Source organism: Trichechus manatus, unplaced genomic scaffold, assembly GCF_000243295.1.
Source record: "Trichechus manatus latirostris isolate Lorelei unplaced genomic scaffold, TriManLat1.0 scaffold00093, whole genome shotgun sequence".
In the NCBI taxonomy this organism is placed as follows: Eukaryota; Metazoa; Chordata; class Mammalia; order Sirenia; family Trichechidae; genus Trichechus; species Trichechus manatus.
The window spans coordinates 69,249-92,512 of record NW_004444029.1 but is presented as its reverse complement, the minus strand read 5'-3'; the positions used below and the strand labels follow the sequence as shown (position 1 = coordinate 92,512).

The 23,264-nt window shown below is 52.7% G+C and overlaps 3 protein-coding genes across 3 annotated transcripts; 2 read left to right on the top strand and 1 right to left on the bottom strand.

The window, feature by feature from the left end:
* The first annotated feature begins 1,239 nt into the window (after positions 1 to 1,239).
* On the top strand, positions 1,240 to 19,621 carry LRRC61 (leucine rich repeat containing 61). Its single transcript, XM_004382348.2, has 2 exons — positions 1,240 to 1,359; positions 18,681 to 19,621. Exon 2 carries the CDS (start codon positions 18,836 to 18,838, stop codon positions 19,619 to 19,621), a length of 786 nt encoding a protein of 261 aa, XP_004382405.1. The 5' UTR covers positions 1,240 to 1,359; positions 18,681 to 18,835.
* LOC105756604 (Putative protein ZBED10P) lies at positions 10,200 to 10,937 on the top strand (the record flags this gene model as incomplete). The annotated part of the gene is given in 4 exon segments (XM_023736909.1): positions 10,200 to 10,451; positions 10,453 to 10,536; positions 10,538 to 10,594; positions 10,596 to 10,937. Coding segments are annotated over 4 exon segments (735 nt in total), but the record flags the coding sequence as incomplete, so codon positions are not given.
* Positions 19,622 to 20,601: 980 nt separating the features above from the next.
* On the bottom strand, positions 20,602 to 22,525 carry RARRES2 (retinoic acid receptor responder 2). Its single transcript, XM_004382401.1, has 4 exons — positions 22,352 to 22,525; positions 22,038 to 22,142; positions 20,877 to 20,972; positions 20,602 to 20,718 (listed from the first exon to the last, which is right to left on the bottom strand). Exons 1-4 carry the CDS (start codon positions 22,523 to 22,525, stop codon positions 20,602 to 20,604), a joined length of 492 nt encoding a protein of 163 aa, XP_004382458.1.
* Between the last annotated feature and the right edge of the window lie 739 nt (positions 22,526 to 23,264).

Here is a 23,264-nt window from a genome sequence, read left to right as displayed (position 1 = left end):
ATGGCACAGGACCGAGCAGTGTTTCGTTCTGTTGTACGTAGGGTTGCTATGAGTCGGGACCGACTCAACGGCACCTAACAACAGCATCATCCCTGCAAATGAGAAACTCGCTACTGGTAGTTGAAGCTCTGGGGGCAGGAGCCGTTCTTAATTATGCTTCTTTTGTTCATCACCTACCAAAACAAGATGATGATTTTATGTGCACCCTCCCCAAACTTGGCAAGGCTGGAGTGACAAATTTTGCACTAACAGGTAGATCAGTTTCTTTTCTTCTTCCTCTCTCAATCCATCTCTAGCTGGTGTTTTCATTAACTTCCAAAAGTGTAAAGATTTATACCTTTGTTCCCAGCTGTAACCCAGGCTGGAGGATTTGACCTGCCTGGAGTTGATTTACTTGGGGCCAGGGGTGGGGAGCCAGAGAAGATGGAAACAGCTGAGACCGCTGGGAAGGACAGGGAGGACTCCAAGGTCTGAGGATGCCCCATCCTAGGCCCATCAGTTTGGTTCTGGTGTTGAGAAGCAGCTCAAGGTTGTTTATGAAACACAAGTTGTGCACCTTGGTGTCCAAGTGGAACACCGTGTGGGAGGAAGAGGCTTGGGACACAGGGCCTCTGTGGCGCTGGATTGATTTGCAATTTGGGGAGGTAGGAGAGCACCCGGGCTCAGAAGGGTGCTCTGGTGGGAGTGGTGATCCGAGCGGCTGCTCAGCCTAATGCCCTCGGGCGGGTGTTAGGCTTTCTGGCTGATTTCCTGCAAGACTGGGTGAGTATGGGAGGTGGAGGGTGGGCAGGGAGAGAACCCAACACACGCACACGCACACGCACACGCACACACACACAAAGCAAGCAAGTCGGACGATGTTCTGTTGTAATCCATAAGGTGTTTATTGATTAGTTTTTGGAAGGAGATCGCCAGACCTTTCTTCCTAGTCTGTCTTAGTCTGGAAGCTCCGCTGTAACCTGTCCACTGTGGGTGACCCTGTTGGTATTTGAAATGCCAGTGGCAATAGCTTCCAGCATCAAAATAGCACGCAAGCCACCACAGTACGGGTATATTAAATAAAGTGTAAAGCGTGAGTGATTTCCCCAAACGCACACTGTCAGACCACTGGGGTGAGGGTCGCGCGCCGCACTCCGCGGTAGTCGCCCGCGCCTGCGCACTCGACAACAGGCCGCGTCGCTGTTGGAGAGGACCTGCCCGGCCGCCCGCGCCTGCGCACTCGGCGCCGGGGAGGGGGCCTACCATCCGCGGGGCGGCCGGCTCTCCCTGTACACGGTCCCACCCAGAAGTAACCTCTTCAAGCTCCCGGGCTCGGGTCGCCGGTGCCTTTCCGATCCCGGGCGGGGAGTGCCGCGGCAGGTGCGTGGGCGCGGGCGCTGGGCCGCGGGGGTGAAGCCCCCTGTCCGGGCAGAGGGCGGAGGAAGGGCTACCCGGGGCCGCGCTGAGGCGGGGGCTGCGCGCCGTCCCCCGGGGGCGCTGGCCGGGCGGCCCGCGGGCGAAGCGGACAGCCTGGTCTGAGGAGGCGGATGGGGCAGTTCTCTTCCCCGCTTCGCAGACGAGGACGCTGGGGGGAGCCGCCCGGGTCTGGTGGAGCTGCTGTTACCCTCACTGTGTAGACAGGAGACCAGGGCACTCGGAGGCCAAGTCACTTGCGCACCGTCACAGCTGGTAGGTAGCAGAGCCAGGATTGAACCCAGATGGACTTAACCCAGTATGGAAGACAGCCTCTCAGAGAAGAGCGAACGGTTCTTCTGCTGTGTCATTTGAAACAGGTCTCATTTTATGTCACTTTTCATAACATGAAATCTAATGGTGCATGATTATGATTTAAAACAGCCGCATATGTTTTGTAAGTAGCCAAATTTGCACGTGGGACAAAACCCAAAAATGGATAGTGGTTTGCTTTACTCTGTGTCTTCAACACTCCTCTTTTCCCATCCTTTTCCTCACTACCTTTCAATCCCGTGGTCACAGGTAGGTGGGGGAGATGGAGTTAGAGCTCTCCGTAAGGCCCTGGAGTGGGGCAAGCACAAGAGAAATAGAAGGGTGGCCTTATTTCTGGGAAAAGAATCTGAGCACGTACACATGTGGGAAGGACTGAAGAGAGCCCTGAGAAGGTCTCTCATTTATCCAGCAAACTGACCTGTGGGTGCTGAAGCACTTCTCAGAGGCACTCCCCGTCCCAGGCTAGCACTGTTAGGGAATCATGCAGCCCGCAGGTTGCTGCCTCCACAAATACACGGCTTCCACTTGGGAATCAAGAGGCTCTTGGGCATAAGCTGCCTCAATTCCTGCCCCCACCCGTCCTTACTTCTTTTCTATATCAGAAAAAATAAATATTCTTTCTCATCTCCAAGGCTAATCCCACCTACCATCTGCCCCGGATTCCTTTCTCTCAGGAAGCTTGTGCCATCCCTTCCCTTCTCTCTTCTGTATTTTTATCTTCGCCCTCTTCCCGTTGCACCTTTTCTCCGTTTAGAGACATGTTAGGTGCCGTTGAGTTGATTGGACTCATAGCAACCCCATGTGACAGAGTAGAACTGCCCCATCGGGTTTTCTAGGCTGTAATCTTTACGGACGCAGATTGCCAGGCCTTTCTCAGAGCCACTGGGTGGGTTCAAATCACCAACCTTTCAGTTAGCAGGTGAGCACTTAACCACTGTGCCACCAGAGATGTAACCAAGCCGTTTCCCTCCCATCCCAAAGAATGAACCCTTCCTTCCTCATCCCACTCTGCCATTCTAAGTCTCTGCTTCCCCCACACTTCTCGCTCCACAGCCCCAGGTGCCACCTTCTTCATCCCCTGAAATGACGTCTGACTCTGTTGAACACTCCGTTCTGGAAAATCTTATCCTTGGAATTCCCTAACATCACTTCCTTTTGGTTTTTCTGTGTGTCTTCCCTTTGCTTCTCAGTCATCTTTGAGGTCTGCTCATTCTCTTTTTGTTAGCTGCCGTTGAGTGGGCCCCAGACTACAGTCTGAAACACTGCCCGATCCTGCACCGTCCCCATGATCGGTTTCGGATCGGACCGTTGTAATCCATAGAGTTTTCATTGGCTAATTTTTGGAAGTAGATCGTCAGTGCTGGATTACATGTTGCTATGATGTCACTGTGAGTTGGAATCGACCCAATGGCAGTGGGTTTGACTTTTTGGGGGGTAGGATGCTGAACAGCTTTCAGTGGAGCTTCCAGACTGAGATGGTCTAAGAAGAAAGGCCTGGCTTGTCGTCTGCCCTGCTCATGTCGTCTGTGTAGCCACCTTCTGCTGTCTTCTCACTCTGCGTGTTTTTCCTCAGTTTCTGTGCGGACTTTTATGTGGATCTGTACCTTTAGCCAGAACTCTCTCCGCTCACCCATATGTCTCACTGTTAAGTCTGCACTTGAAGATTTGTCCCAGAAGAACCTTAAACTCAGGTATCTAAAATTGAACTATATTAATAAATGTATCCCTTCTTCCTCCTTCACGTCTCAATTCAAGCCTGATCTACCTCTGGCTCTCTAAACTGTCTCCTCCACTCCACTCCTGCTGCCATTTCCCTCCCCGGGTCCTCTGAGACTTTCCAGATTGCTGCTAGTGTAATCTTCCCAGTGTGCAGCCTAAAAAGGCCATCCCGTAGCTTAAGAATCCTTGAAGTCTTCGTCTTGTCATAGTTGTCCTCGACTGTGGGTTTGTGATCTGCTGTGAGATGTGTCACCAGTAGCTTATTACTGTTAATAATCAAAGTATTGACGTTTGTGGATGGTTCACTTTTCAAAAACTTACATTTTAGAGCATGTGCAAGGTTAACTCCGGACAGCATCAGCCTCACGGTGTCACCCTTATTCTGATGTGCCGCTACCAGTGACTGCCCAAGATCCAGGATCCACCCAAGTTAGTCTGTCAGGAGTTCGGATCCTAAAGTGATAGCCTAAGGTAAACAGTGCCTTACAAAATGAAACCTGAACTCTTTAACTTGATGCATGCTATTGATCTTTAAATCAGCCTGAGGCCCCACTCCTCCGGGAGGCCCTCCCAGCTTCCAGTAGCACCTTATGCCACATACTTTGCTGCATTGTGATGTGCCCATTTACAAGTTCTTCTCTCCGCCTGAGTTGGGGCAGCAGGGCAGTTACTCTATTGTATTTGTGTCTTTAGGGCACAGTGCCTGTCTCATAGTAGAGATTTGGTGAATTTTTGTTAAATAATTGAATGGACATCATGCTTGGGTAAAGTAGAGGGTCAGCGAAAAAGAGGAAGACCCTCCATGAGATGGACTGACACAGTGGCTGCAACACTGGGCGCGAGCGTAACAGCAGTTGTGAGGATGGCGCAGGACGGGCAGGGTTTCGTTCCGTTGTACTTAGGGTTGCTGTGAGTTGGAACTGACTCGATGGCACCTAACAACAGTAACAACTGAATAGATGTTCTGGTTCTTTCTTCTCTGCCTGTCCCTTAAATGAGAATGTTTGCAGAAAACAGAATTACTGGTTAATTGGAGAACAGCACAGGATTGGTGCCTTGGGGTAAGGCTAGTAGGTCGAGTTGAAGATTCTGGGGTGTGACCGAGGCCATAGGCCTAGCAGGCAGGTTCTCCTTTTTCTCTACCATTGTCAGTAAGGGCATTACAGGGATGGGCCTAATTTTTATGCCCTATTCTACGTCCTCACTGTTAATGGTGAAGTGACAAACTGCTGCTGGAGACCTGGTTTGAGTTCTGGTCTCTATTCTGCCACTAACAGTCGTTTACCATTCTGGGCTTTCATTCCTTCAGTCATAAAATAAGAGCTGAGGTAAGTCCTCCACTTCTAATATCCTCTCTCCCCTCAAGCAGTTCTTCCAGCGCAAGGCTATACCTTCCGTTTCATTTGCACCTTTACCAGCCCCACCACAAGTTCACTTCATGTGCTTTGCATGCTTCATACGTTTAATCTTGTCACTGGGTGACTTTTAGAGAGATGGGCTTGAATTGATCACTTCTTGATCCTTTCGACAGTCTTGTGGCTGGAAGGAACTTCTCACTATCATATCGGCCATTCACAGTCTCCCTTGAACCACTTCAGCCAGCTTATCATCAATTAAGGGTGATCCTTCTTCATGTAAACGTCACTCAGTGTCAGAATGTACCAGTTTTAAATCTTAATCTTCCTATTTAATCTACTTCTCATTCAAGTCTGAAGGATGGAGACTAGTTAACTTTTAGATATTTATGGCAGAATCATTAAGTCACTTTCCTTAGAGTCTTCTCTTTCCTGAGGAGACAAATCCCGGTTAGTTCACTGGGCGTTTCCTTCCCCATCACTCTCTTTTCTTCTCCCCACCTGTTTCTGTTCTGTTGTCTTCGTGCCTCTTGCCCTTTCAGAGCCCTAAACTTGACCTAATCTCCAGGAAAGTAAATGAGGGGAAAAGGAATTAAGGATTATTCCTAGGGTTTTGACCTGAGATTCTGGGTGGATGGAGGTGCCATTTACTGAGATTGACTTGACTGTAGGAAGAGCAGGTGAAGGGGAAGCTTAGAAATAGTTCTGAGCTAGAGAGAGAGAGACTTGGAAGTAGTCACTATGTACATGATATTTCAGATCATGGGAGAAAATGAAATCATTCTGGGAAATTGTGTAGAATGAAAGAAGAGGGCATGTGAAGGAACACTGAGAAATGTCATCTTTTAAGGGACAGGCAGTGGAAGAAGGAACCTGAAGAGGAGTCAGAGAGGTAAGAGAAAAAGCAAGAAAATGTGGTGTCCCAGGAACCAAGGGAAAACAGCATTTCAGCCAGAGGGAGTAGTCATGTGCTTCAGGTGTTACAGAAAAGTCCCTTTGAATTACTGACAAGGAGGTCGTTGGAGACTGTGGCAAGAGCAGTGTCAGTGGAGTGCCGGGGGCCGAGGGCGTATAGGACTAGGCTAAGACGTGAATGGGAGGTGAGAAAGTATAAACAGCCTTCCTCTGTGAAAGAGGAAGAGTGAGAGGATACTGGAAGGGCCCCGAGGACACTGGGAGGAGGGAGCCGCCCCATCCTGCATTCTCTGAACCAAAAAAACAAACCAAGTCCGTTGCCGTCAAGTCGATCCCAACTCATAGCAACCCTATAGGGCAGAACAGAAGTGCCCTGTAGGGTTTCCAAGGAGCGGCTGGTGGATTCGAACTGCCAACTTTTGGTTAGTAGCTGAGCTCTTAACTACTGTGCCACCAGGGCTGCACAGTCTCTGAAGGGGGTTGGATTTCAAATGATCCGAGCAGGAACTTTGGCTTAGGAAACCTTAGGATGCATTAGTCAGGGAATTGTAAGCGCTATTACATATTTATTGTGCCCCTGCTAGAAACCCTGGTGGCGTAATGGTTAAGAGCTATGGCTGCTAACCAAAAGGTTGGCAGTTCGAATCCACCAGGTGCTCCTTGGACACTCTATGGGGCAGTTCTACTCTGTCCTGTAGGGTTGCTATGAGTCAGAATCGACTCATCGTCAATGGGTTTGGTTTACTGGGTGCTGGCTACAATCCTGGGTACTTAGGATACAAAGGTCAATAAGCTGTATTCCCCCCCGTCCAGTGCTTACAGCCAGCCAGCTCTGACATCCCTTCCAGGGAAACCTTCGTGACTTCTTAGCTAGCTAGATGAGTCTTACAGTACCACGTGCCTCTCCTACATACCACTTCCCATGGCTCTAATTGCACGTTTTGTGAGTGTGAATCTTTTATTCACATGTCTGTTCCTACAGTCTATGCAAGCCATGCAAAGTCAGGGACCTTACATATTTTATACTGTACCCACAACACCACAATTGTTGAGTGCCTACTAGGTTCTTAACAAATATTGAAATAAAAAAGAAAAATTAGTTTGGCAAAGGAAATGGACACAGAATCTGCTACCTGTGCAGAGGGCTGTGGGGATTCCAGTGAGAGAGGGCCCCATTCGGACTGAAAGACAGGCTTCACCAAGGAGACTGTGATCTTGAGAGTTTTGTCCTGGGGCTAGCTTCAGTCTGTCTTGCAGTTTCTTCTTACAGCCTGTCTGCTTTCCACTTTCTCTTTCCCATCTGAGCCACTCCCCCTCCTCAGTGTTGCCCTCGGTTGAGTAGCTGAGAGTCATTCTTTCCGTTTTGCTTTGCAGCCTGGGCTCAGATTCTCATTTTCCCAAGTACACAAACATATTGAAATAGAAAAAGTAAAAAAGCCCCCCCAAGAAACAGACAATCTTAGGATCAGTGGGGCTGGAGCTCTGTGTGTCTGTTGACTCTTCCACGCCCAGACCCAAGAGCCCACCTGCTACCCTTGCTTCTTCCTTCCCTGAATTCCACACCAGAGCTGTTAACACCCCTTGTGGACTTGACTGGGGTGCCAGGGAGGTCATGCCAGAGACTGAGGTCAAACTTGAGTTTGTAGACAAAGAAGAGAAGGCAGTTAGTGGCCACAGGAGGAAGACAAGACCCTCCAGTGCCCAAAAGGAGAGTGAAAGGGATCTGTCCTTACAAAAGAGCAGCCCCTGCCCCCCCCCCACCTCCAGTTGCAAGTCAGTCCCTTTGCCTGATCTGGACCATGTTTTCCTGAAAAAGCAAGAAGGAGATGCCCTCAACCTACCTGCCTGCAGCAGGAAGAGAAAAGCCACCTCCCTGGGGAGGCTTGATCTTCTCGCAGCTGCCTCCCATGCAAAGTGTTAAGGCAGCCCTCAGCAAAACAAATTAAAGGGAGGCTCTCAGTCAATTGGCATAATATAGTATATAAAGAAAATGCTCTATATCCAACGGTGGTGAGTAGCATCTGGGGTCTTAAAAGCCTGTGACTGGCCATCTAAGGTACATCTACTGGTTCCTTCCTGGCTGGAGCAAAGGATGATAAAGAAAACCAAAGAAGAAACAAGGGAAAGATTAGTCCACAGCTACCACAACCTCCACCAGACTGAGCCTAGAACAACTAGATGGTGCCTGGTTACCACCACTGACTACTCTGGCAGGGATCACAGTAGAGGGTCCCGGACAGAGCTGGAGAAAAATGTAGAACAAAATTCAAATTCACACACACAAAAAAAGACAAGTCTTGCTGGTCTGACAGAGACTGGAGAAACCCCGAGAGTATGGCACCCGGACACCCTTTTAACTCAACACTGAAGTCACTCCTGACGTTCACCCTTCAGCCAAAGATTAGACAGGTCTATAGGGCCACCAATAACACGTGAGAAACGTGCTTCATAGTTCAGTCATGTATAGGAGACTAATGGGCACACCAGCCCAAAAGCAAAGACGAGAAGGCCAGAAGGGACAGGAAGACTGGACGAATGGAAACAGGGAAACGGGTGGAAAAGGGGAGAGTATTGACACATCATGGGGTTCACAACCAGTGTCACAAAACAATTTGTGTATTAACTGTTTAATGAGAAACTAATTTGCTCTGTAAACTTTCACCTAAAGCACAATTTAAAAAAGGGGAGACTCAGGTCCATGGTCTCAAACGTGTGCCTGGGCAAGAGTATGTCTGTATGCAGCATGAAGAGAAGAGGGGGTGTGGGCAGAGAGCGGAGGGGGAGCGGTCAGGAAAGAGGTCAGGCAACTGTCCTTCAGCCCTGGCCAAGACTCTGTATCCCAGTTCTGCTCCAGACCCTCCCCCAACACCCAGGTGACCAGTCCTGACAAATTTAGGGTAAACCACTTCAGTGAGAATGAGGAGGAAACGCAAGTTGACACCCTCATAGCCCATCTCGCCAGAGGGGTGAGACCTCTCAAGAAGGGGAAGAAAAAGCATCTGCCTCCTGGCGTGGCGGAGAGGTCGACACTGCAGCTGAGCCTCCAGGAGCCACCCGGTTTGAAAAAGTGGGTCAGAACTATGAAGCCAAAGACCAAGGGTTTGGATTCTCCCTGGCGTGCCCTGGGCTCTCTGGACGTCACGGGTCAGAAGCCCACATCAGATGGCTGACAGTTCTTTACCGCTGACCACAAAAACACCTGCCATGTCATTTGCACCCTGTGTCACGCCAGTGTCAGGCAGAGCAAAATAAGGGAGCAGTTCCAAACCTCATGCCTTGTCCGTCACTTGACAAGTGAGCATGGGCTGGAAGTGGGAGAGGATGCAAACTCCAGCCAGCCAAAGGAAGAAGGTGAAATGGGCAGGGGAGAAAAAGCAGAAGGGTTCACCTGCAGTCCTACTGCCTGGCCCCTGGAGGGCTTCTGTCACCAAGACCCTGCCCAGACACCTTACTGTTTGCAGGCAGTGGTGGGAGCTGGCCCTGGGCAGGCCTGAGCAGCTGTTTCTGGTTCTCCCACCCCTGCCTAGTCCCACCACAGGCAAATGGACTGTTCCCCCTGTGGGAGTTAGTGAGGCCATAGGTCGTATATATCCCCAGTCAACTCTGCACACAGGCCTGGAACCAGGGCGTTGCAGAATTGCTCCGTAACCTGGGCTTGCCACCCTTCAGAAGATTTATGGCCCAGGTTGACCTTTGCTACCATCTCCCCGACACCAGCCTTTTTCTTGGACCAGGCCTTACCTCTCCTTCATGAAGCTGGATGTGCAAGTTCTGCAGGAGATGCAGTGGGCTGAAGGGAGTTCACCACACATGTGTCGTTCCAGGACTCAGTTGGAGACTGCATGGGGATCACTGCCCACTGTGGGGCAATCAAGCTACGTAGCAGGCAGCTGGCAGTGGGGAGCCTGAGGAAGCGAGCAGTCTGGTCCGAGGCCTACCCCTGGGGGAAGGTCCGGAGGACAAGCAGCAGGAGCTGGTGGAAGGTGTGAATCTGTGGCTCAGCTGCAGCTTCCTGAGGCCAGGTTTCCAACCTGGAGTGGGCAGTGAAGAGAAAGAGCTGTATCCACATCCCTTGTTTTGCCCACTGCTTTGACTCCCTGATAAAAAAAACTTTTACCGTCACAGTGCCCAGATCATCCTGGGCACAGCGAAGGCTCTCTGTTGCCATTTCTAAGGCTCTGCAGATGCCCAGAGGCTCCTCACCGAGCTACAGCAGCAGTGTGGCCTCCCCACCCAACAGCCCTTTCAGGAAGTCACAGCCCATTGGCTCTCAGCCTACCACCTGATGGAGTGGCTGGCGGAGCAGCAGCAGTGTGGCCTCCCCACCCAACAGCCCTTTCAGGAGGTCACAGCCCATTGGATCTCAGCCTACCACCTGATGGAGTGGCTGGCGGAGCAGCAGCAGCCACTTCAAGAGTATGAGGAAAAACACCAGCCGGGGGAAGGACGGGACAGCCTTGTCTTCTAGGTTCTGGATTCTGACAACCTGATGAGTTCTTCTACCTGGAGGAGTTCGTGTTGGCTACCTTACTGGGTTCTCATTTCAAGGGGAAGATTGAGGCTGTCCTGCCCATTCATCGCTGGAAGCAAGTATTAGTGTACCAGGTAAAGGAGATTGTGGTATCTGCATCCTGTATGCCTGCCTTGACCTCCTTGCATCCCCAGAACACGCAGAGCCCCAAGGAAATCTCTGTGGTTGCAGCCCTGAGTGATGGACTAGACAAGCCCCAGGACTAAGGGGAAGAGTCAGAGGGAACCTGTGCAGAGAAGAAGCTCTGGGTCTTTCCCACTAGTCCAGAAGAAGTGCCTGTTGGAATACCTGGAGAGTGGGGCTGCTGGTGTCCGAGAGGAGTCATGCCTCGCTCCCTTCTGAGACCAACCTGGCTGAACATCATAGTCAGGAAGTACCTGTGGGACAGTGAGATAGCTGGAGCCCAGGCGGACCCCCTGGCTTACTGGGAGAGGAAGCGTGAAGTCTGGCCAGCCCTAGTGAGACTGGCCATCTTCTGTCTGTCTCGCCCACCCATGGGAGCCTTCTCTGAAAGTGTCTTTGCCTCCCTGAACAGCCCCACCATTGCAGAACGAAACTCTCCTCTCAAAGTAGAGACCATTGAGCACCTTCTCTTCTTAAAGACCGACTTGGAGAATTCCCCCAGCTATACCCCACCTCCCCTTACCTTCTCCAGCAGTGCCCTGGCTGAGGAGGAGAAGCTTGCCAATTAGTGTGTGAGTCTGCATGGGGTGGGGAGGTGGCGGTGATCCTCTCCGTGGATTCCTGGAATCTCAGGTACGGCTAACAGTCTGGTGCCCTAAAAATCTAACCTTGGAAACTCTGCAGTAGATGAAAGTAGGGAGCAGAGTGTTGCAGGCTGGAATATGAGACAGGGACAGCCAGAATCTTAAACCCAATGAATCAGTAAGAATGGGGACATTTTCTCAATGCTTGACAAATTGCCATATTTTTTTTTCAGGGAGACGTTATTTTCCATTAACCCATTATTTAATTTCTAGCTTTTTGGGTGTAGAAAAGGTTTACTTTGTTCGTAAGTGACTGTAAATGTATTATATGGTTTTATAAGCTCTACTGAAGGATTAGTGGGTTTCTGGGACCAGTATAAGGGCCCTGCATACAACTTGTCCATGCATATAAAAGGGATACATGCTCTTAAGAGGCTTGCTTTCTTGAAAAGTGGCCAGGGGCAGGGAGAGGCAAGGGTGCTTGCAGGAAGGAATATATCCTCAGCAACCTAGAGCCTGAATAAGCTGTTGAAGCTCTTTCAGAAATTGCTTTTACTATAAAAAGAAAAAGAGGACTAAGGTGCGCCTGACCCAAGCCATGGTATTTTCAGTCGCTTCATATGCATGCGAAAGCTGGACGATGAATAAGGAAGACCGAAGAAGAATTGACGCCTTTGAATTATGGTGTTGGTGAAGAATATTGAATATACTAGAAGAACAAACAAATCTGTCTTGGAAGAAGTACAGCCAGAATGCTCATTAGAAGCAAGGATGGTGAGACTTTGTCTCACGTACTTTGGACATGTTATCAGGAGGGACCAGTCCTTGGAGAAGGACATCATGCTTGGTAAAGTAGAGGGCCAGCAAAAGCGAAGAAGACCCTCAACAAAATGGATTGACACAGTGGCTGTAACAATGGGCTCAAGCATAGCAATGGTTGTGAGGACGGCACAGGACCAAGTGGTGTTTCGTTCTGTTGTACGCAGGGTTGCTGTGAGTCAGGGCCGACTGGACGGCACCTAACAACAGTAAAAAGAAAGAACCCCAAGGCAGGTTAACCAGTTTAAGAGGGAAGTGCGCGCACACGCACACACACACACGCGCGCGCACACACACACACGTCTTAGGATCTGTACTTGCCCGCGGGTCCCAAAGTGGCCAGAGACCTCCAATTGATGGCACTTGGCAGCTAGCGAGGGAGTATGAATTGAGAGGTGAGATACTCGTCTTCAAAATGTCATTCTTACAAGTAGTTTGTTTCCAGACTAATGGAAACCCTGGGGTTTCCTTTCCAGAGTGAAAGCAATGTCAGAAGGAGCTTCAGTAGCTTACCCAAGCTCTAGGTTGCTTGTCCCTGCCCACTTTTTAAAGGGCAAGTTCTTTCTTTGGAAGAGGGAACCTGCTAGTAACAGATTGGAGCCCTGGTGGTACCGTGGTTAAGACCTAGGCTGTTAATCAAAAGGTTGGCGGTTAGAATCTACCAGCCACTCCTTGGAAACTGTATGGGGCAGTTCTACTCTGTCCTGTAGAGTCACTCTGAGTTGGAATTGACTCAGCAGCAATGGGTAGTAACAGATTGCTCAGAGTTCCTTTAATGCAGAAAACAGGACCTGAGGGTGGGGGACCCAGGAACTGTGAGATTAGATAGGGAAAAGAAGAAAGGGGGAAGGCCAGGAAGCTGACCTGTCACCCTGCTCCAGGGCTACTCTTGGTGGCCTGAGGGTGCTTGGTCCCTGGAAGAGGTGCTGATGAGAGAAGGTGGTTGTAGGTAGGGTGAGACATTCCAGGCCTGGTTGGCCATTTGGCCCCTCCCTGGACTGACAGGAGCCCTGGTGGTGCAGTGGTTAAGAGTTTGGCTGTTAACCAAAGGTTGGCCATTTGAATCCACCAGCCGCTCCTTGGAAACCCTATGGGGCAGTTCTGCTCTGTCCTATAGGGTCGCTATGAGTTGGAATTGACTTGACAGCAATGGTTTGGGTTTTTTTTGGACTGACAGAACCCGGTGGGTCAGACAGCCCTAGAGGCCTGTCCCCTGGCAGCTCCTGGAGGGGTTGTCAGCCACCCTGTGACTAATTCTTCTAAGGCATTCAGAAGTCACTGAAAATGTAAAGAAGCAGGATAAATTAACATTAATCATAATCCTTTCACTCAGAGATAGTCTCTGATAGTCCTTTGCCATATTTTCTTATTTTTTACATTGAGATCATACCATACATGCTATTTATTTAGTACGCTGTGTTTTCATTTTAACAGTAGAACAATTGCATCTTACATTATTAAACAAACCTTTGTAAACATCATATTTAATGGCTGGAATAGCATGATTTGATTTAGTCTGGCCTCCAGATTGCTTAGATCACATTTCCTCTGCCTGCATCTGTTAGGAGCGGGTGTGTATGGGGCAGAGGAAATGCATTCATAGGCTCACCTGTGAGAGGAAGTGAGGCTTGTTTGGGGGAAGGGGCCCTAAAACTCCACCTCCTTAATGTCCCCTACTCTGAATCAAGTGCATTTATATCCATAAGGATAAGGCATGTCCCTAGACCTCTTTCCCACCCCCTTTCCCCAAATTATAAGTGGTTCTTAGACTTTAGTGAGAATCACTTGAGAGTGTCTTAAAAATGTGGATTTCTGTATTTCACCGCAGAGTCTAGGGTGGGATCCAGGAATCTGATGCCCCTAATGTTGCCTCGGCTGCTAACCAAAAGGTCAGCAGTTTGAATCTACCAGCTGGTCCTTTGAAACCATATGGGGCAGTTCTACTCTGTCCTATAAGGTTGCTGTAAGGTCTCTATGAGTTGGAAGCGACTTGACGGCAATGGGTTTGTTTTTTTTTTCCCTGTTTCCATTCATCTGGTTTCTCTGCCCTTTCCTGCCTTCTCATCTTTGCTTTTGGGCAGTGTTGCCCTTTTGGTCTCATATAAATGATTGTTGTAAGGAGCATATTCCTCAGGGTTGTTATTGCTTATCTTATAGGCTGTCTATTATTATTATTACTATTTTAATGTTGCCTTAAAAAAACCAAAACCAAACCTGTTGATGTTGAGTCAGTTCTGACTCATGGCAACCTCATGTGTTCCAGAGTAGAACTCTCCATAGAGTTTTCCTGGTTGTGATCCTTTCGGAAACAGATTACCAGGCCTTTCTTCCATAGCATCACTGGGTGGGTTTGAACCTCCAACCTTTAGGTTAGTAGTCAAGTGCAAACTGTTTATGCCACCCAGGGACCTAAAGTTGCCTTGTGGAGGCATATTGGTCTACACCACCATTGCTGTAGCTTTTGTCCCGTTGTTGTTAAGGTATCACTAAAGCTACTCCCCAGTGGAGGGGACGGGCGGCCTGGAGTGATGGGGCTCCCAGGCTGGGGGGAGCATTGAGGAAGGCAGTGGGTAAGAGAAGCTGATGTCTTCTCAGACTCTTGGAGGTACTGCTGGGGGTTTGGGCTGTAGGTCAGTTGTTGTAAACTGGGGGCAGTTTTGCCCCCCAAGGAGATATGTCAATGTCAGACATTTTTGGTTGTTACAGCTTAGAGGGGGATTGCTACTGTCATCTAGTAGTTGGGGACCAGGGATGCTGCTAAATATCCTCCAGTGCATAGGAGAGCCTCCCACAACAAAAAATTACCCAGCATAAAACGTCAGTAACAGTGTTTTAGGCTGGGTTCTCTAGAGAAGTTAAGAGCTTGGCTGCTAACCAAAAGGTCAGCAGTTCAAATCCACCACCCACTCCTTGGAAACCCTATGCGCCGGTTCCACTCCGTCCTATAGGATCACTATGAGTCGGAATTGACTTGACGGCAGTGGGTTTGGTTTGGTTTTGGTTTTATATATAAAGGAAATGGCTTATGCAATTGTAGAGGCTGGAAAGTCCCAAGTTCATGGGTCAGGCTGGAAGTTTCTCCTGACTCACGTAACCCACGAAAAAGAAAAAAAACACCAAAAACCAAACCCACTGCAGTCGAGTCAATTCTGACTCATAGCAACCTTATAGGACAGAGTAGAGCTGCCCCCACAGAGTTTCCAAGGAGTGCCTGGTGGATTTGAACTACCGACCTTTTGGTTAGCAGCTGTAGCTCTTAACCACTATGCCACCAGGGTTTCCCACGTAACCCACAAGTGCTGGTGAATCAAAGATCAGAAGCTTAGATAGGAGGCCTCTGGCTCACAGGCTGTGGAGGCCAAAGAATCCCAAGATCGGCAGGTAAGACGGCAGGTAAGCTGCTAGCTCGAGTCCGAAGAACTGGAGGTCAGATGAAAAGGAGCCAGCTGCAGGATCCAGAGCAAGCAAAAGCCCATGAGCCTTGCCAGAAAGTCCACCTATATTGGATGCAGGCCACACCCCCAAGGAACAGATCCCATCATGGAGGTGATCACATTATATCAGATCTCACTGTGGAAGTGATTAAAGCATTAAAAAGCTGGCAGACTACATCATAACTGCCAAACTGCTGAGGACCATGGCTCAGCCAAGTTGACACAGAACTTCAACCATCCAGAGGTTGAGAAACGATGTTCTTGAGACTTAGGGGAGGGGATAGGGTGGAAGAAGAGTCCCAATATTTGCTCATGACTGCCCACATAAGGCTGCTCTGGATTGAACTGTTGCTCACTGTAAACTTGGCTCCTCTCTGCTCCTGACTGACTTCTGGACATCATTTTCTGGCCTCATATCCTAGTTAGATAAGCTGAGACTCAACAAGAGACTTTGTCTTCCCCTGTTGAGGGTCAGCCTTCCTTAGAATGAGACCCATTTGTCAACTGCATCCTAAGTCAGAGTCATCCATAACTAAGTCCTTTTCATAAACTTGCTTGTTGGAGGAAGAGGTCTCTGTTCACTCCATCTCCATAGTTAGGGAGAGGATTATTCTGATTGTATGTTGTTGTTGTTAGCTGCCGTCAGGTTGGCCCCTGACTCATGGCAACGCCATGCACAAGTTTGGACCATTGTGATCCATAGAGTTTTCATTGGCTGAGTTTTTTGGAAGTCAGTTGCTAGGCCTTTCTTCGTTGTCTCTCTCATTCTGGAAGCTCCGCTGAAACCTGTTCGGCATCATAGCAACACGCAGGCCTCCACTGACAGATGGGTGTTGGTTGTGTATGAGGTGCATTGGCTGGGAATCGAACCTGGGTGTCCAACATGGAAGGTGATAATTCTTCCCTGAGCCACCACTGCCCCACTGGTACACAGCATGACCTCCATACCATTCATTGGGTTGGCGTCAGGCTGTCCTCAGTCCTGCCCAGAACTGCCTTGTTGAGGGTCCAGATTTGAGGGAAGATCTGCGTCTCTGAGCAGAGTAGAGTCGTTGGCCCATGTGAGGAGCAGAGTTTTTCCTTGACCACCCAGTGCTGGCCAGTCTGCTGGCCAGTCATAGGTCCCCCGCCCGGTGGGACTTCAGGGCATGGAAGTGACCTTTTAGCTCCACACCTCCTGCTGTAAAGTCACATTGTTCCTCCCAGCTTTGACTTGGAGCGCACATGCTACCCAATTCCTCTCGCGTGTCTCCTGTCTACCCAGCTCCCTGTCCTCTCCCGTCTCTGGCCTTCATCTCCCTCTAAAAAGTCACTGGCCCAGGTCCTCACATCATTCCTTCATTCACTGCCTGAGTCTGTTCCGTGGGTGCCGTTCACGCCTCGTCTTGTTTGAGTTCAGTGGGCCTTTACCACCGTGTCAATGCTTCTCCTCCCTCTCATTGCTCATCAGTATCCTTCCCAGACACGTCTTCAGCCTCATAAACATTGGTGTTCTCCAGAGTTCTGCCCTTGGTTTCTGCTTCTTTTCACTGTACACAAGGGGTTCTTAGCAACTTTCACCCCAGAATAGTGTGCGAGTGGGGAGGGTAGGTATTTTCCTGGAGTGGGGCCTACAAATAAAGAGGTCTGTGTCCCAAAACAGGCTGACCCTGTGCTGCCCGTTCACCCTGGGCAGCACCGTGTTCTCCTGCTTCCAGACACCACCACATGCTGACAGTTGCTGCGTCTCTTCAGCCTAGAGCACCAACCGCCTCCTAAAACATGTTACATAGTTGCCTCAGACTCAGTACTTGGCAGGTGGATGTCCCCCTCCACCTCCCCACTGCCCTTGTTGGGGTCCTTATCTCTTGTTTGTCCCTGGCGCCCCTGCCTGCATCCTCCACTCTTATCAGCAGACCAAAACCCCATTGCAGTCGAGTCGATTTCAGCTCATAGCGACCCTACAGGACAGAGTAGACCTGCCCCATAGGGTGTCCAAGGAGCGGCCATAGCTCACCATAACTCAACCACTGCGCCTCCAGGGCTCCCTGTCGGCAGAGCGATCATAATCAGATAAAAGCTAGTGGCACCACTTTCCTACTTAAGAACCCCAGCAGATCCCCACTCACCTAGGATGATCCAGATATTTTAGTAGATGCTTCAGATCCTTTTGGAAAGAAATGTACAAATTTTTAAAATGAGCTGGAGTGTTGCACACCAGAAGTGGGGCTAGGTGAAGAAGCGGAGATCATGAAGACAGGGACCCCCTTCTGGGAGGTGGGTGGAGAGAGGAGGAACTTAAAGGTGGGAAGGGACAGCCGTCCCACCCAGCCCCAGTGGTGGGGAGCTCTTTAAATAGTGCTTGTTGGTGGGTGTGGGAGGAGCTTGGTGATGGCTCTGGGCCTGGTTTCCTTGGAGAGGGGAAATAAAAAGCAGTATTGATTATGTAAACTCTGAGGGAACTGGGACTCGCTGGTGCTGTGGATCCACAGGTTTTCCACGAGCTGGAGTGAGTGAGCTTCCCAGGCATTGCTGGCCTGGTCTGGGCCCAAGTCCACAAGGTTGGGAAACTGCCGTTTGAGCGGAGGCCCATTCTTGTCCTCTCTGCTTAAACCTTGACCCCTCCATGGGCCAGAGTTGTCACTGTCCCTCCCCCAGGCCTCCCCCGCTCCCAGACACTGGCCCAGTACTTAGCTCTCCTTCGTCCACTTGGAATGCCCTTCCCCACCTTTCTGAAGCTCCTGCCTCTCCCTGCAAGACAGAGCAGCTTCCTTGACTGCCTGTCCCCGTCTTTCCTTTTCGAAATGATGCTGTGTGTGCACACTCCTGTGTCGGGCTGATCTCTGTCAGCTGATGCCCGAGCAGAAGAGGAGCTAGTTTGGCGAAGGTGGGCGGGCTGTGGGGAGAGCTGGGCCTGGGAGCTGCCAGCGCAGCCACTTCCTCACCTTGGCCTCCGTCCCCCAATCCCTTAGCGCCCCGCCCCCCTGCTTCAACCACAGGTTTCAGACTGGCCCACAGAATCTAGACAGCAGTTTTGATTCACTGGCGATTTGCTTCAACAGTTGAGAGAAGAGAACAGTTTTGAGTGGGGGCTGCGCCCATGCTGTCGTCGGTGTTTGCCAGCGCAGACTGTGCAGGAGGGAGACAGAGGAAGCCACCTATTGCCTTTACAAACAATAATTCTAAATGTTTTAAAGTAATAAGGATGGATCACGACTGTTACCAAAAAAAGTAAATTAAAATAAGATTTTACCCCAAGTCTAGATGTGAAAAGTGGGAAGAACTGGGAACGTTTGGCTGAGTTGCTCCCTCCGCCCCTGTCCGGGGCCAGGGCCTGTGCCCCCTGCCCTCCACTCGGATCCACCTCCTCCTGCCTCGTCCTTGCTCTTCAGATCTGCCCTGGTCATGTGGGTTTTCGGCTCTGGGGGTAAAGGTCATCACTTTGTGCTGCCACCTGCTAGGACCCGAGAGTGAGTGTGTGATTGTCTCTCCCTAGGGACCTGCTGGCCCTGAGCGGGCATCTGCGGCAGCCTCCTGGCACGGCCAGGCAGAGCGCATGGCGCCCTTTTCAGGGTGAATGCCAGCCGGCCCAGTGGCACCCTACCCAGTGACGGGCCCCGTAGGGCCCAGGCTGCCTGAGTCGACCGTCTCATGGAGCCTCAGGGCAAGAAGCCGGGCGAGGGCGACGGGGACCGTGTAACGGCCCAGCTGCTGAAGGCACACACGGGCGAGTTTGCCCTGGACTCCATCCTCCTGCTGAAGCTGCGCGGCCTGGGGCTGGTGGACTTGGGCTGCCTGGGCGAGTGCCTGGGCCTGGAGTGGCTGGACCTGTCAGGCAACGCGCTCACCCACCTGGGCCCACTGGCCGCCCTGCGCCAGCTGGCCGTGCTCAACGTCTCCCACAACCGGCTGACCGGGCTGGAGCCCCTGGCTGCCTGCGAGAGCCTGCAGAGCCTCAATGCCGCGGGCAACCTGTTGGCTGGCCCTGGCCAGCTGCAGTGTCTGGTGGGACTGCGGGGCCTCGAGAACCTGCGGCTCCGGGACCCTCTCGCCAGGCTCAGCAACCCCCTGTGCTCCAGCCCCTCCTACCGGGCTATGGTCCGAGAGCTGCTGCCAGGCCTGAAGGTCGTTGACGGGGAGCGCGTGGCGGGCTGCGGCAGCGAGCTCTACCAGCTGTGCCGAGACCTAGACAGCTGCCTGCGGCCGAGCCCCAGCCCCAGCCCGGGCCCCCAGGCCACCGAGGCCCAGCCGTGGGTGGAGCCCGGCTACTGGGAGTCCTGGCCAGTACGGAGCAGCTCCATCCTCGAGGAGGCCTGCCGGCAGTTCCAGGCCACACTGCAGGAGTGCTGGGACCTGGACCGCCAGGCCGACGACAGCCTGCTCCAGGCTGAGCAGGTGCTGAGCCCAGCGGGAGCCCCCTCCTCCTTTGTGTTCTGAGTGCCCCTGGCTGGGGTGCCCCACTCTGGATCTGGCTCTGCCCCTCCTCCTGGCCTGCTCCGGGTCCCGAAACTGGGTTATTCATTAACTGTTCCTAGGAAGGGCCCCTCTCCCCTACGCCCCACTCACTGCCCTCCCTGCTCCCACCTTCCACATGGCCCCCAGCAGGCGTGAGGCTCGCTCAAGCCCACCTGTAGTGCCCTTCAGGGAGGGTCCCGCCTTACTGGGGCTCCTCCAGAGCCTGGGTTCCCACTGCTCAGGCCTGAGACTCTGTGGAAGAAAGTTACTTCTTCCCAAGGCCCATGGTAAGAAAGGTAGGGATGGGTGTGTCTTCCACCCCAGCCATTCCTGGGAGGGAGAAGAACATTCTGGGAAGCTGGAGTCTCCTGCCTTCCAGACTCACTGTGTCTACCTTACCCTGCGTGTCTCTGAAGCCTCTGGGCCCACTCACCCACACCGGTGCCTATTAAATCTTATTTCTGCTCTGTTGTGTTAGCACCTGCCATTTTTTGTGGGCAAGTGAGGTTGTTGCCTCCTGCAGAAAGTGGTTCAGAGCTGTCATTGCTCAGTGGACCCCATGCCTGGCCACAGGGCCAGGCCCAGCCCCTTTACTTTCTGGGGCACCCTTTGGGCAGCTGCCTCCTCATGTGAGAAGGGGTGCCTCTAGGCCCTTCCTCAGGCCCGGGAGCTGCGGGACAGGGAGAGAGGGCAAGGAGCGTAGGGTCACAGCTCAAGGAGGCCAGCTTTATTGTCCGGAACAGGATTGGAGGTGGTACTGGTGACCTCCCGTACTTGTCTGGGGAGTGGGGCTGAATTCTAGAGGAAAAGAGACGGATTTGGGTGTGAGGAGGTTGTCCTGCCCCCAGCCCCAGCTTTCTCTCATCCTCCCTCCCTGCCTCCCCTAGCTTCTTCCCTCCCAAACCCCAGGCCCCGTTGCTGCCCCTTCCTGACTTTGTCCCCACCTCTTACTGGTCCAGGGCTCAGTCAGGGGGCAGGGCCTTGGAGAAGGCGAACTGTCCTGGGAAGTAGTATCTGGGGGGGTCCTCGCCGGCCCGTTCCACCCGGGAGCACTGGGCCTCCTGGTGTTCCTTGGGCTCCTGTGGCATGAGTGGACCGTTCAGGTGAGGGGAGGGTGCCAGCCAGTTCTGCAGCTCCTTCCCCACTCCTAACGGACATCTGGACCAGGCCCCTCCTCCAGGTGTCTAGACCCCTCCCAGAGGCCCAGCTGGGCCCCCCCAGCCCAACAGGCTCTTACCTGAGGAGCCTGTGTCTGGATGGGGCAGTGGATCATCCGGCCCAGAACTCTGTCCTCAGAGCCCAGTTTGATGCAGGCCAGGCATTTCCGCTTCCGCTGGGGAGAAAAGCATGGGAGAGATGAGGGGATAAAGAGGAGGGAGGGCCTGGGCACCACAGATGGAGACTGAGGCAGACTGCCTCCGTGGGGGCGGCTGCAGACACCAGAGGTGCAGCCCCTACCCCACAGGCCCTGAGGGTGTGATGGTCCTGCCGGCCAGCTTTGGGTGCAGCCCCTCAGGACTGGGAGATTTCAGAAGTCAAATGACCCTGCATTTGCATACTGCAGCTTTGGAATTTTAGAGTACCAGGGCAGGTGGATATATGTGCATGTGTGGGTGTGTGTGTGTTCGTGTGGTGTGCGCATATGTAAGGGCCAAAATCCTCCTGGGTGGGCTCAGCCCTCAATGTCCACCAGATCAGCTCTTATCTGTTAGCTTCATTTGCATTATGTTGTCAGACTGGACTTGTATAAAAGGGCTCGGGTGAATTCCAATTCCCTCCTTTAGCAGATGAGCAAACTGAGGCCTTAGAAGAGCCTGCAAAGCTGCAGGGCTGGTGCTGGAGCCCAGGCCTGAGCTAGAACCCAGCAGCAGCAGTCCCAGTACAGGGTGTCTCCATAGCAACTGAGCTGGGTGTCTCCACTTGGACATCACAGAAAACGCCAGGCCTGGCCCAGAGTCCAGGCCAACCTATACGATGGGCTTCTTCAAACAGCTCAGATGGAAGGTGGGCCCCAGCTCTGGCAAAGGTACATCCTTGGGGCAACCCACCCCTCCCCCCTCCTGCCTATCCCTGCCCCAGCCCACCCACAGCCCCAGTCCAGACCGAGCTGGTGCAGCTCTATGGGCTCCTCCACAGGGAGTAACCTCAGTTACACTCAGACCCAAGCACATGTCCCACCTCACACACGTTCACATGCACAGGTGCTCATACGCACAGCTACACACAGACGCGCACACAGCACGTGCACACAGATAACAGTCACGTGGGTGCGCGTGTGCACACAGACACGTGCACAATGCACTCATACACTCACACAGATGCACACACCCACACACACGGAGGCACACATGCACACAGATGTGCGCACACACGCATGTGCACTCACACCGTCCCTCACCCCATTGGACTTGACTTTGCACTCGGGCTTCTTCCAGTCATTCTTCCGACAGTTTGTCTGCTGGAGCTTAAATTCCAGCCTCACAAAGATCCCTGCTGGGAATAGCTGCGGACAGACAGGAAGGCCAGCAAGCAGCCAGCTGGGTGGTCAAAGCAACACCTGGACATGGCTGCCCCCACCTCCCCGGCGAAACCACATCTGCTCAGCGCCCCAAGCACTTGGTGCAGTTTTGCACCCGCCTCCCAAGGATGTCCTGGTCTCCAGGGGTGAGGCCCTAACCCCACGCTTCCCCTCTTCCAGGACTGTCCCGCTACCGTTTCGGTGGCCCTGTCCACGCTGGTTTCCCTGAAGGCCCACTGTACAGGCGGATGCTGGTGGAACTCGGCCAGGGCCACCTGCAGGCCCTGACGCTGTGCCACCGAGAGCTCGGCCCGGCCCAAGTCCAACGTGCCCAAGCACAGGGCGAGCGTGATCAGCAGCGGCTTCATCGCTGGGCCCTGCAAAGGAGGTGGATCCTAAGCCCTCCAGGGCCACGTAGTCCCACGCCCTGCCCTGGAGCCTGCCTGGCGGAGCCGGGCAGAGGTGGAGTAACTGAGGGATGGCCCTTTCCCGGAAACTGCCAGCGGGGTCTCCTGGGTCCCTCTGGGTCCAGCTGCAGCCCAGTGTGGCCCTCTTCTGGGTAGTGGGATGCATCACCCCAAACCCTGTTTCCTGTGGACTGGGAGGTAGCGCTGCGCCCCTCTCCTGGCCCGCTCTCCCCGGTGGGTCCCTGGGCCTTTCTCCTCCTCTGCTGGCCGGCCCTCTCTGCCCCACTTCGGCCTCTGCTCCGGGCTTGCTTCCCGGAGGGTTCCAATTCCCCGCCCCCACGAGGTCCAGGCCGGGCGCCTCGCAGGCTTCCCGGCAGATAGAGGGGAGGGGAGGGGGCGGGGTTAGCCCGGGAGCCTGGCCGGAGATAGAATATTTTGGGGAGGACGTAAACACCTGGGAGGAGGCCGGTGGAGGGGTGGGGGCCGTGAGGACACTTAACTCTCCCGGCGCTGGGGCAGTCCGCGTTCCCCAGCCCTACTCCTGTCCCAAGGAGTGGGCGTCCCGCCTCAGCCCAGCCCTACCTCTGTTCCCAGGAGTGGGGTTTCGCCTTGGCCCAGCCCCAGGCTTCCCTACTGCAGGCACATGCCTCCCCCCTTGCTTTTTCCCTTCCCTCTGCCCTCTCGCAGCCCTTCTCCGGAC

What these genes read in the sequence shown, in the direction of transcription:
- LRRC61 (XM_004382348.2), top strand. Translation starts at nt 18,836, where the DNA reads ATGGAGCCTCAGGGCAAGAAGCCGGGCGAGGGCGACGGGGACCGTGTA.
- RARRES2 (XM_004382401.1), bottom strand. Translation starts at nt 22,525, where the DNA reads ATGAAGCCGCTGCTGATCACGCTCGCCCTGTGCTTGGGCACGTTGGAC. An exon ending in TGGACAGGGCCACCGAAACG is followed by an intron (nt 22,143 to 22,351) that starts GTAGCGGGACAG and finishes GTCTGTCCGCAG; the next exon opens with CTATTCCCAGCAGGGATCTT. An exon ending in GCAAAGTCAAGTCCAATGGG is followed by an intron (nt 20,973 to 22,037) that starts GTGAGGGACGGT and finishes TTTTCTCCCCAG; the next exon opens with CGGAAGCGGAAATGCCTGGC.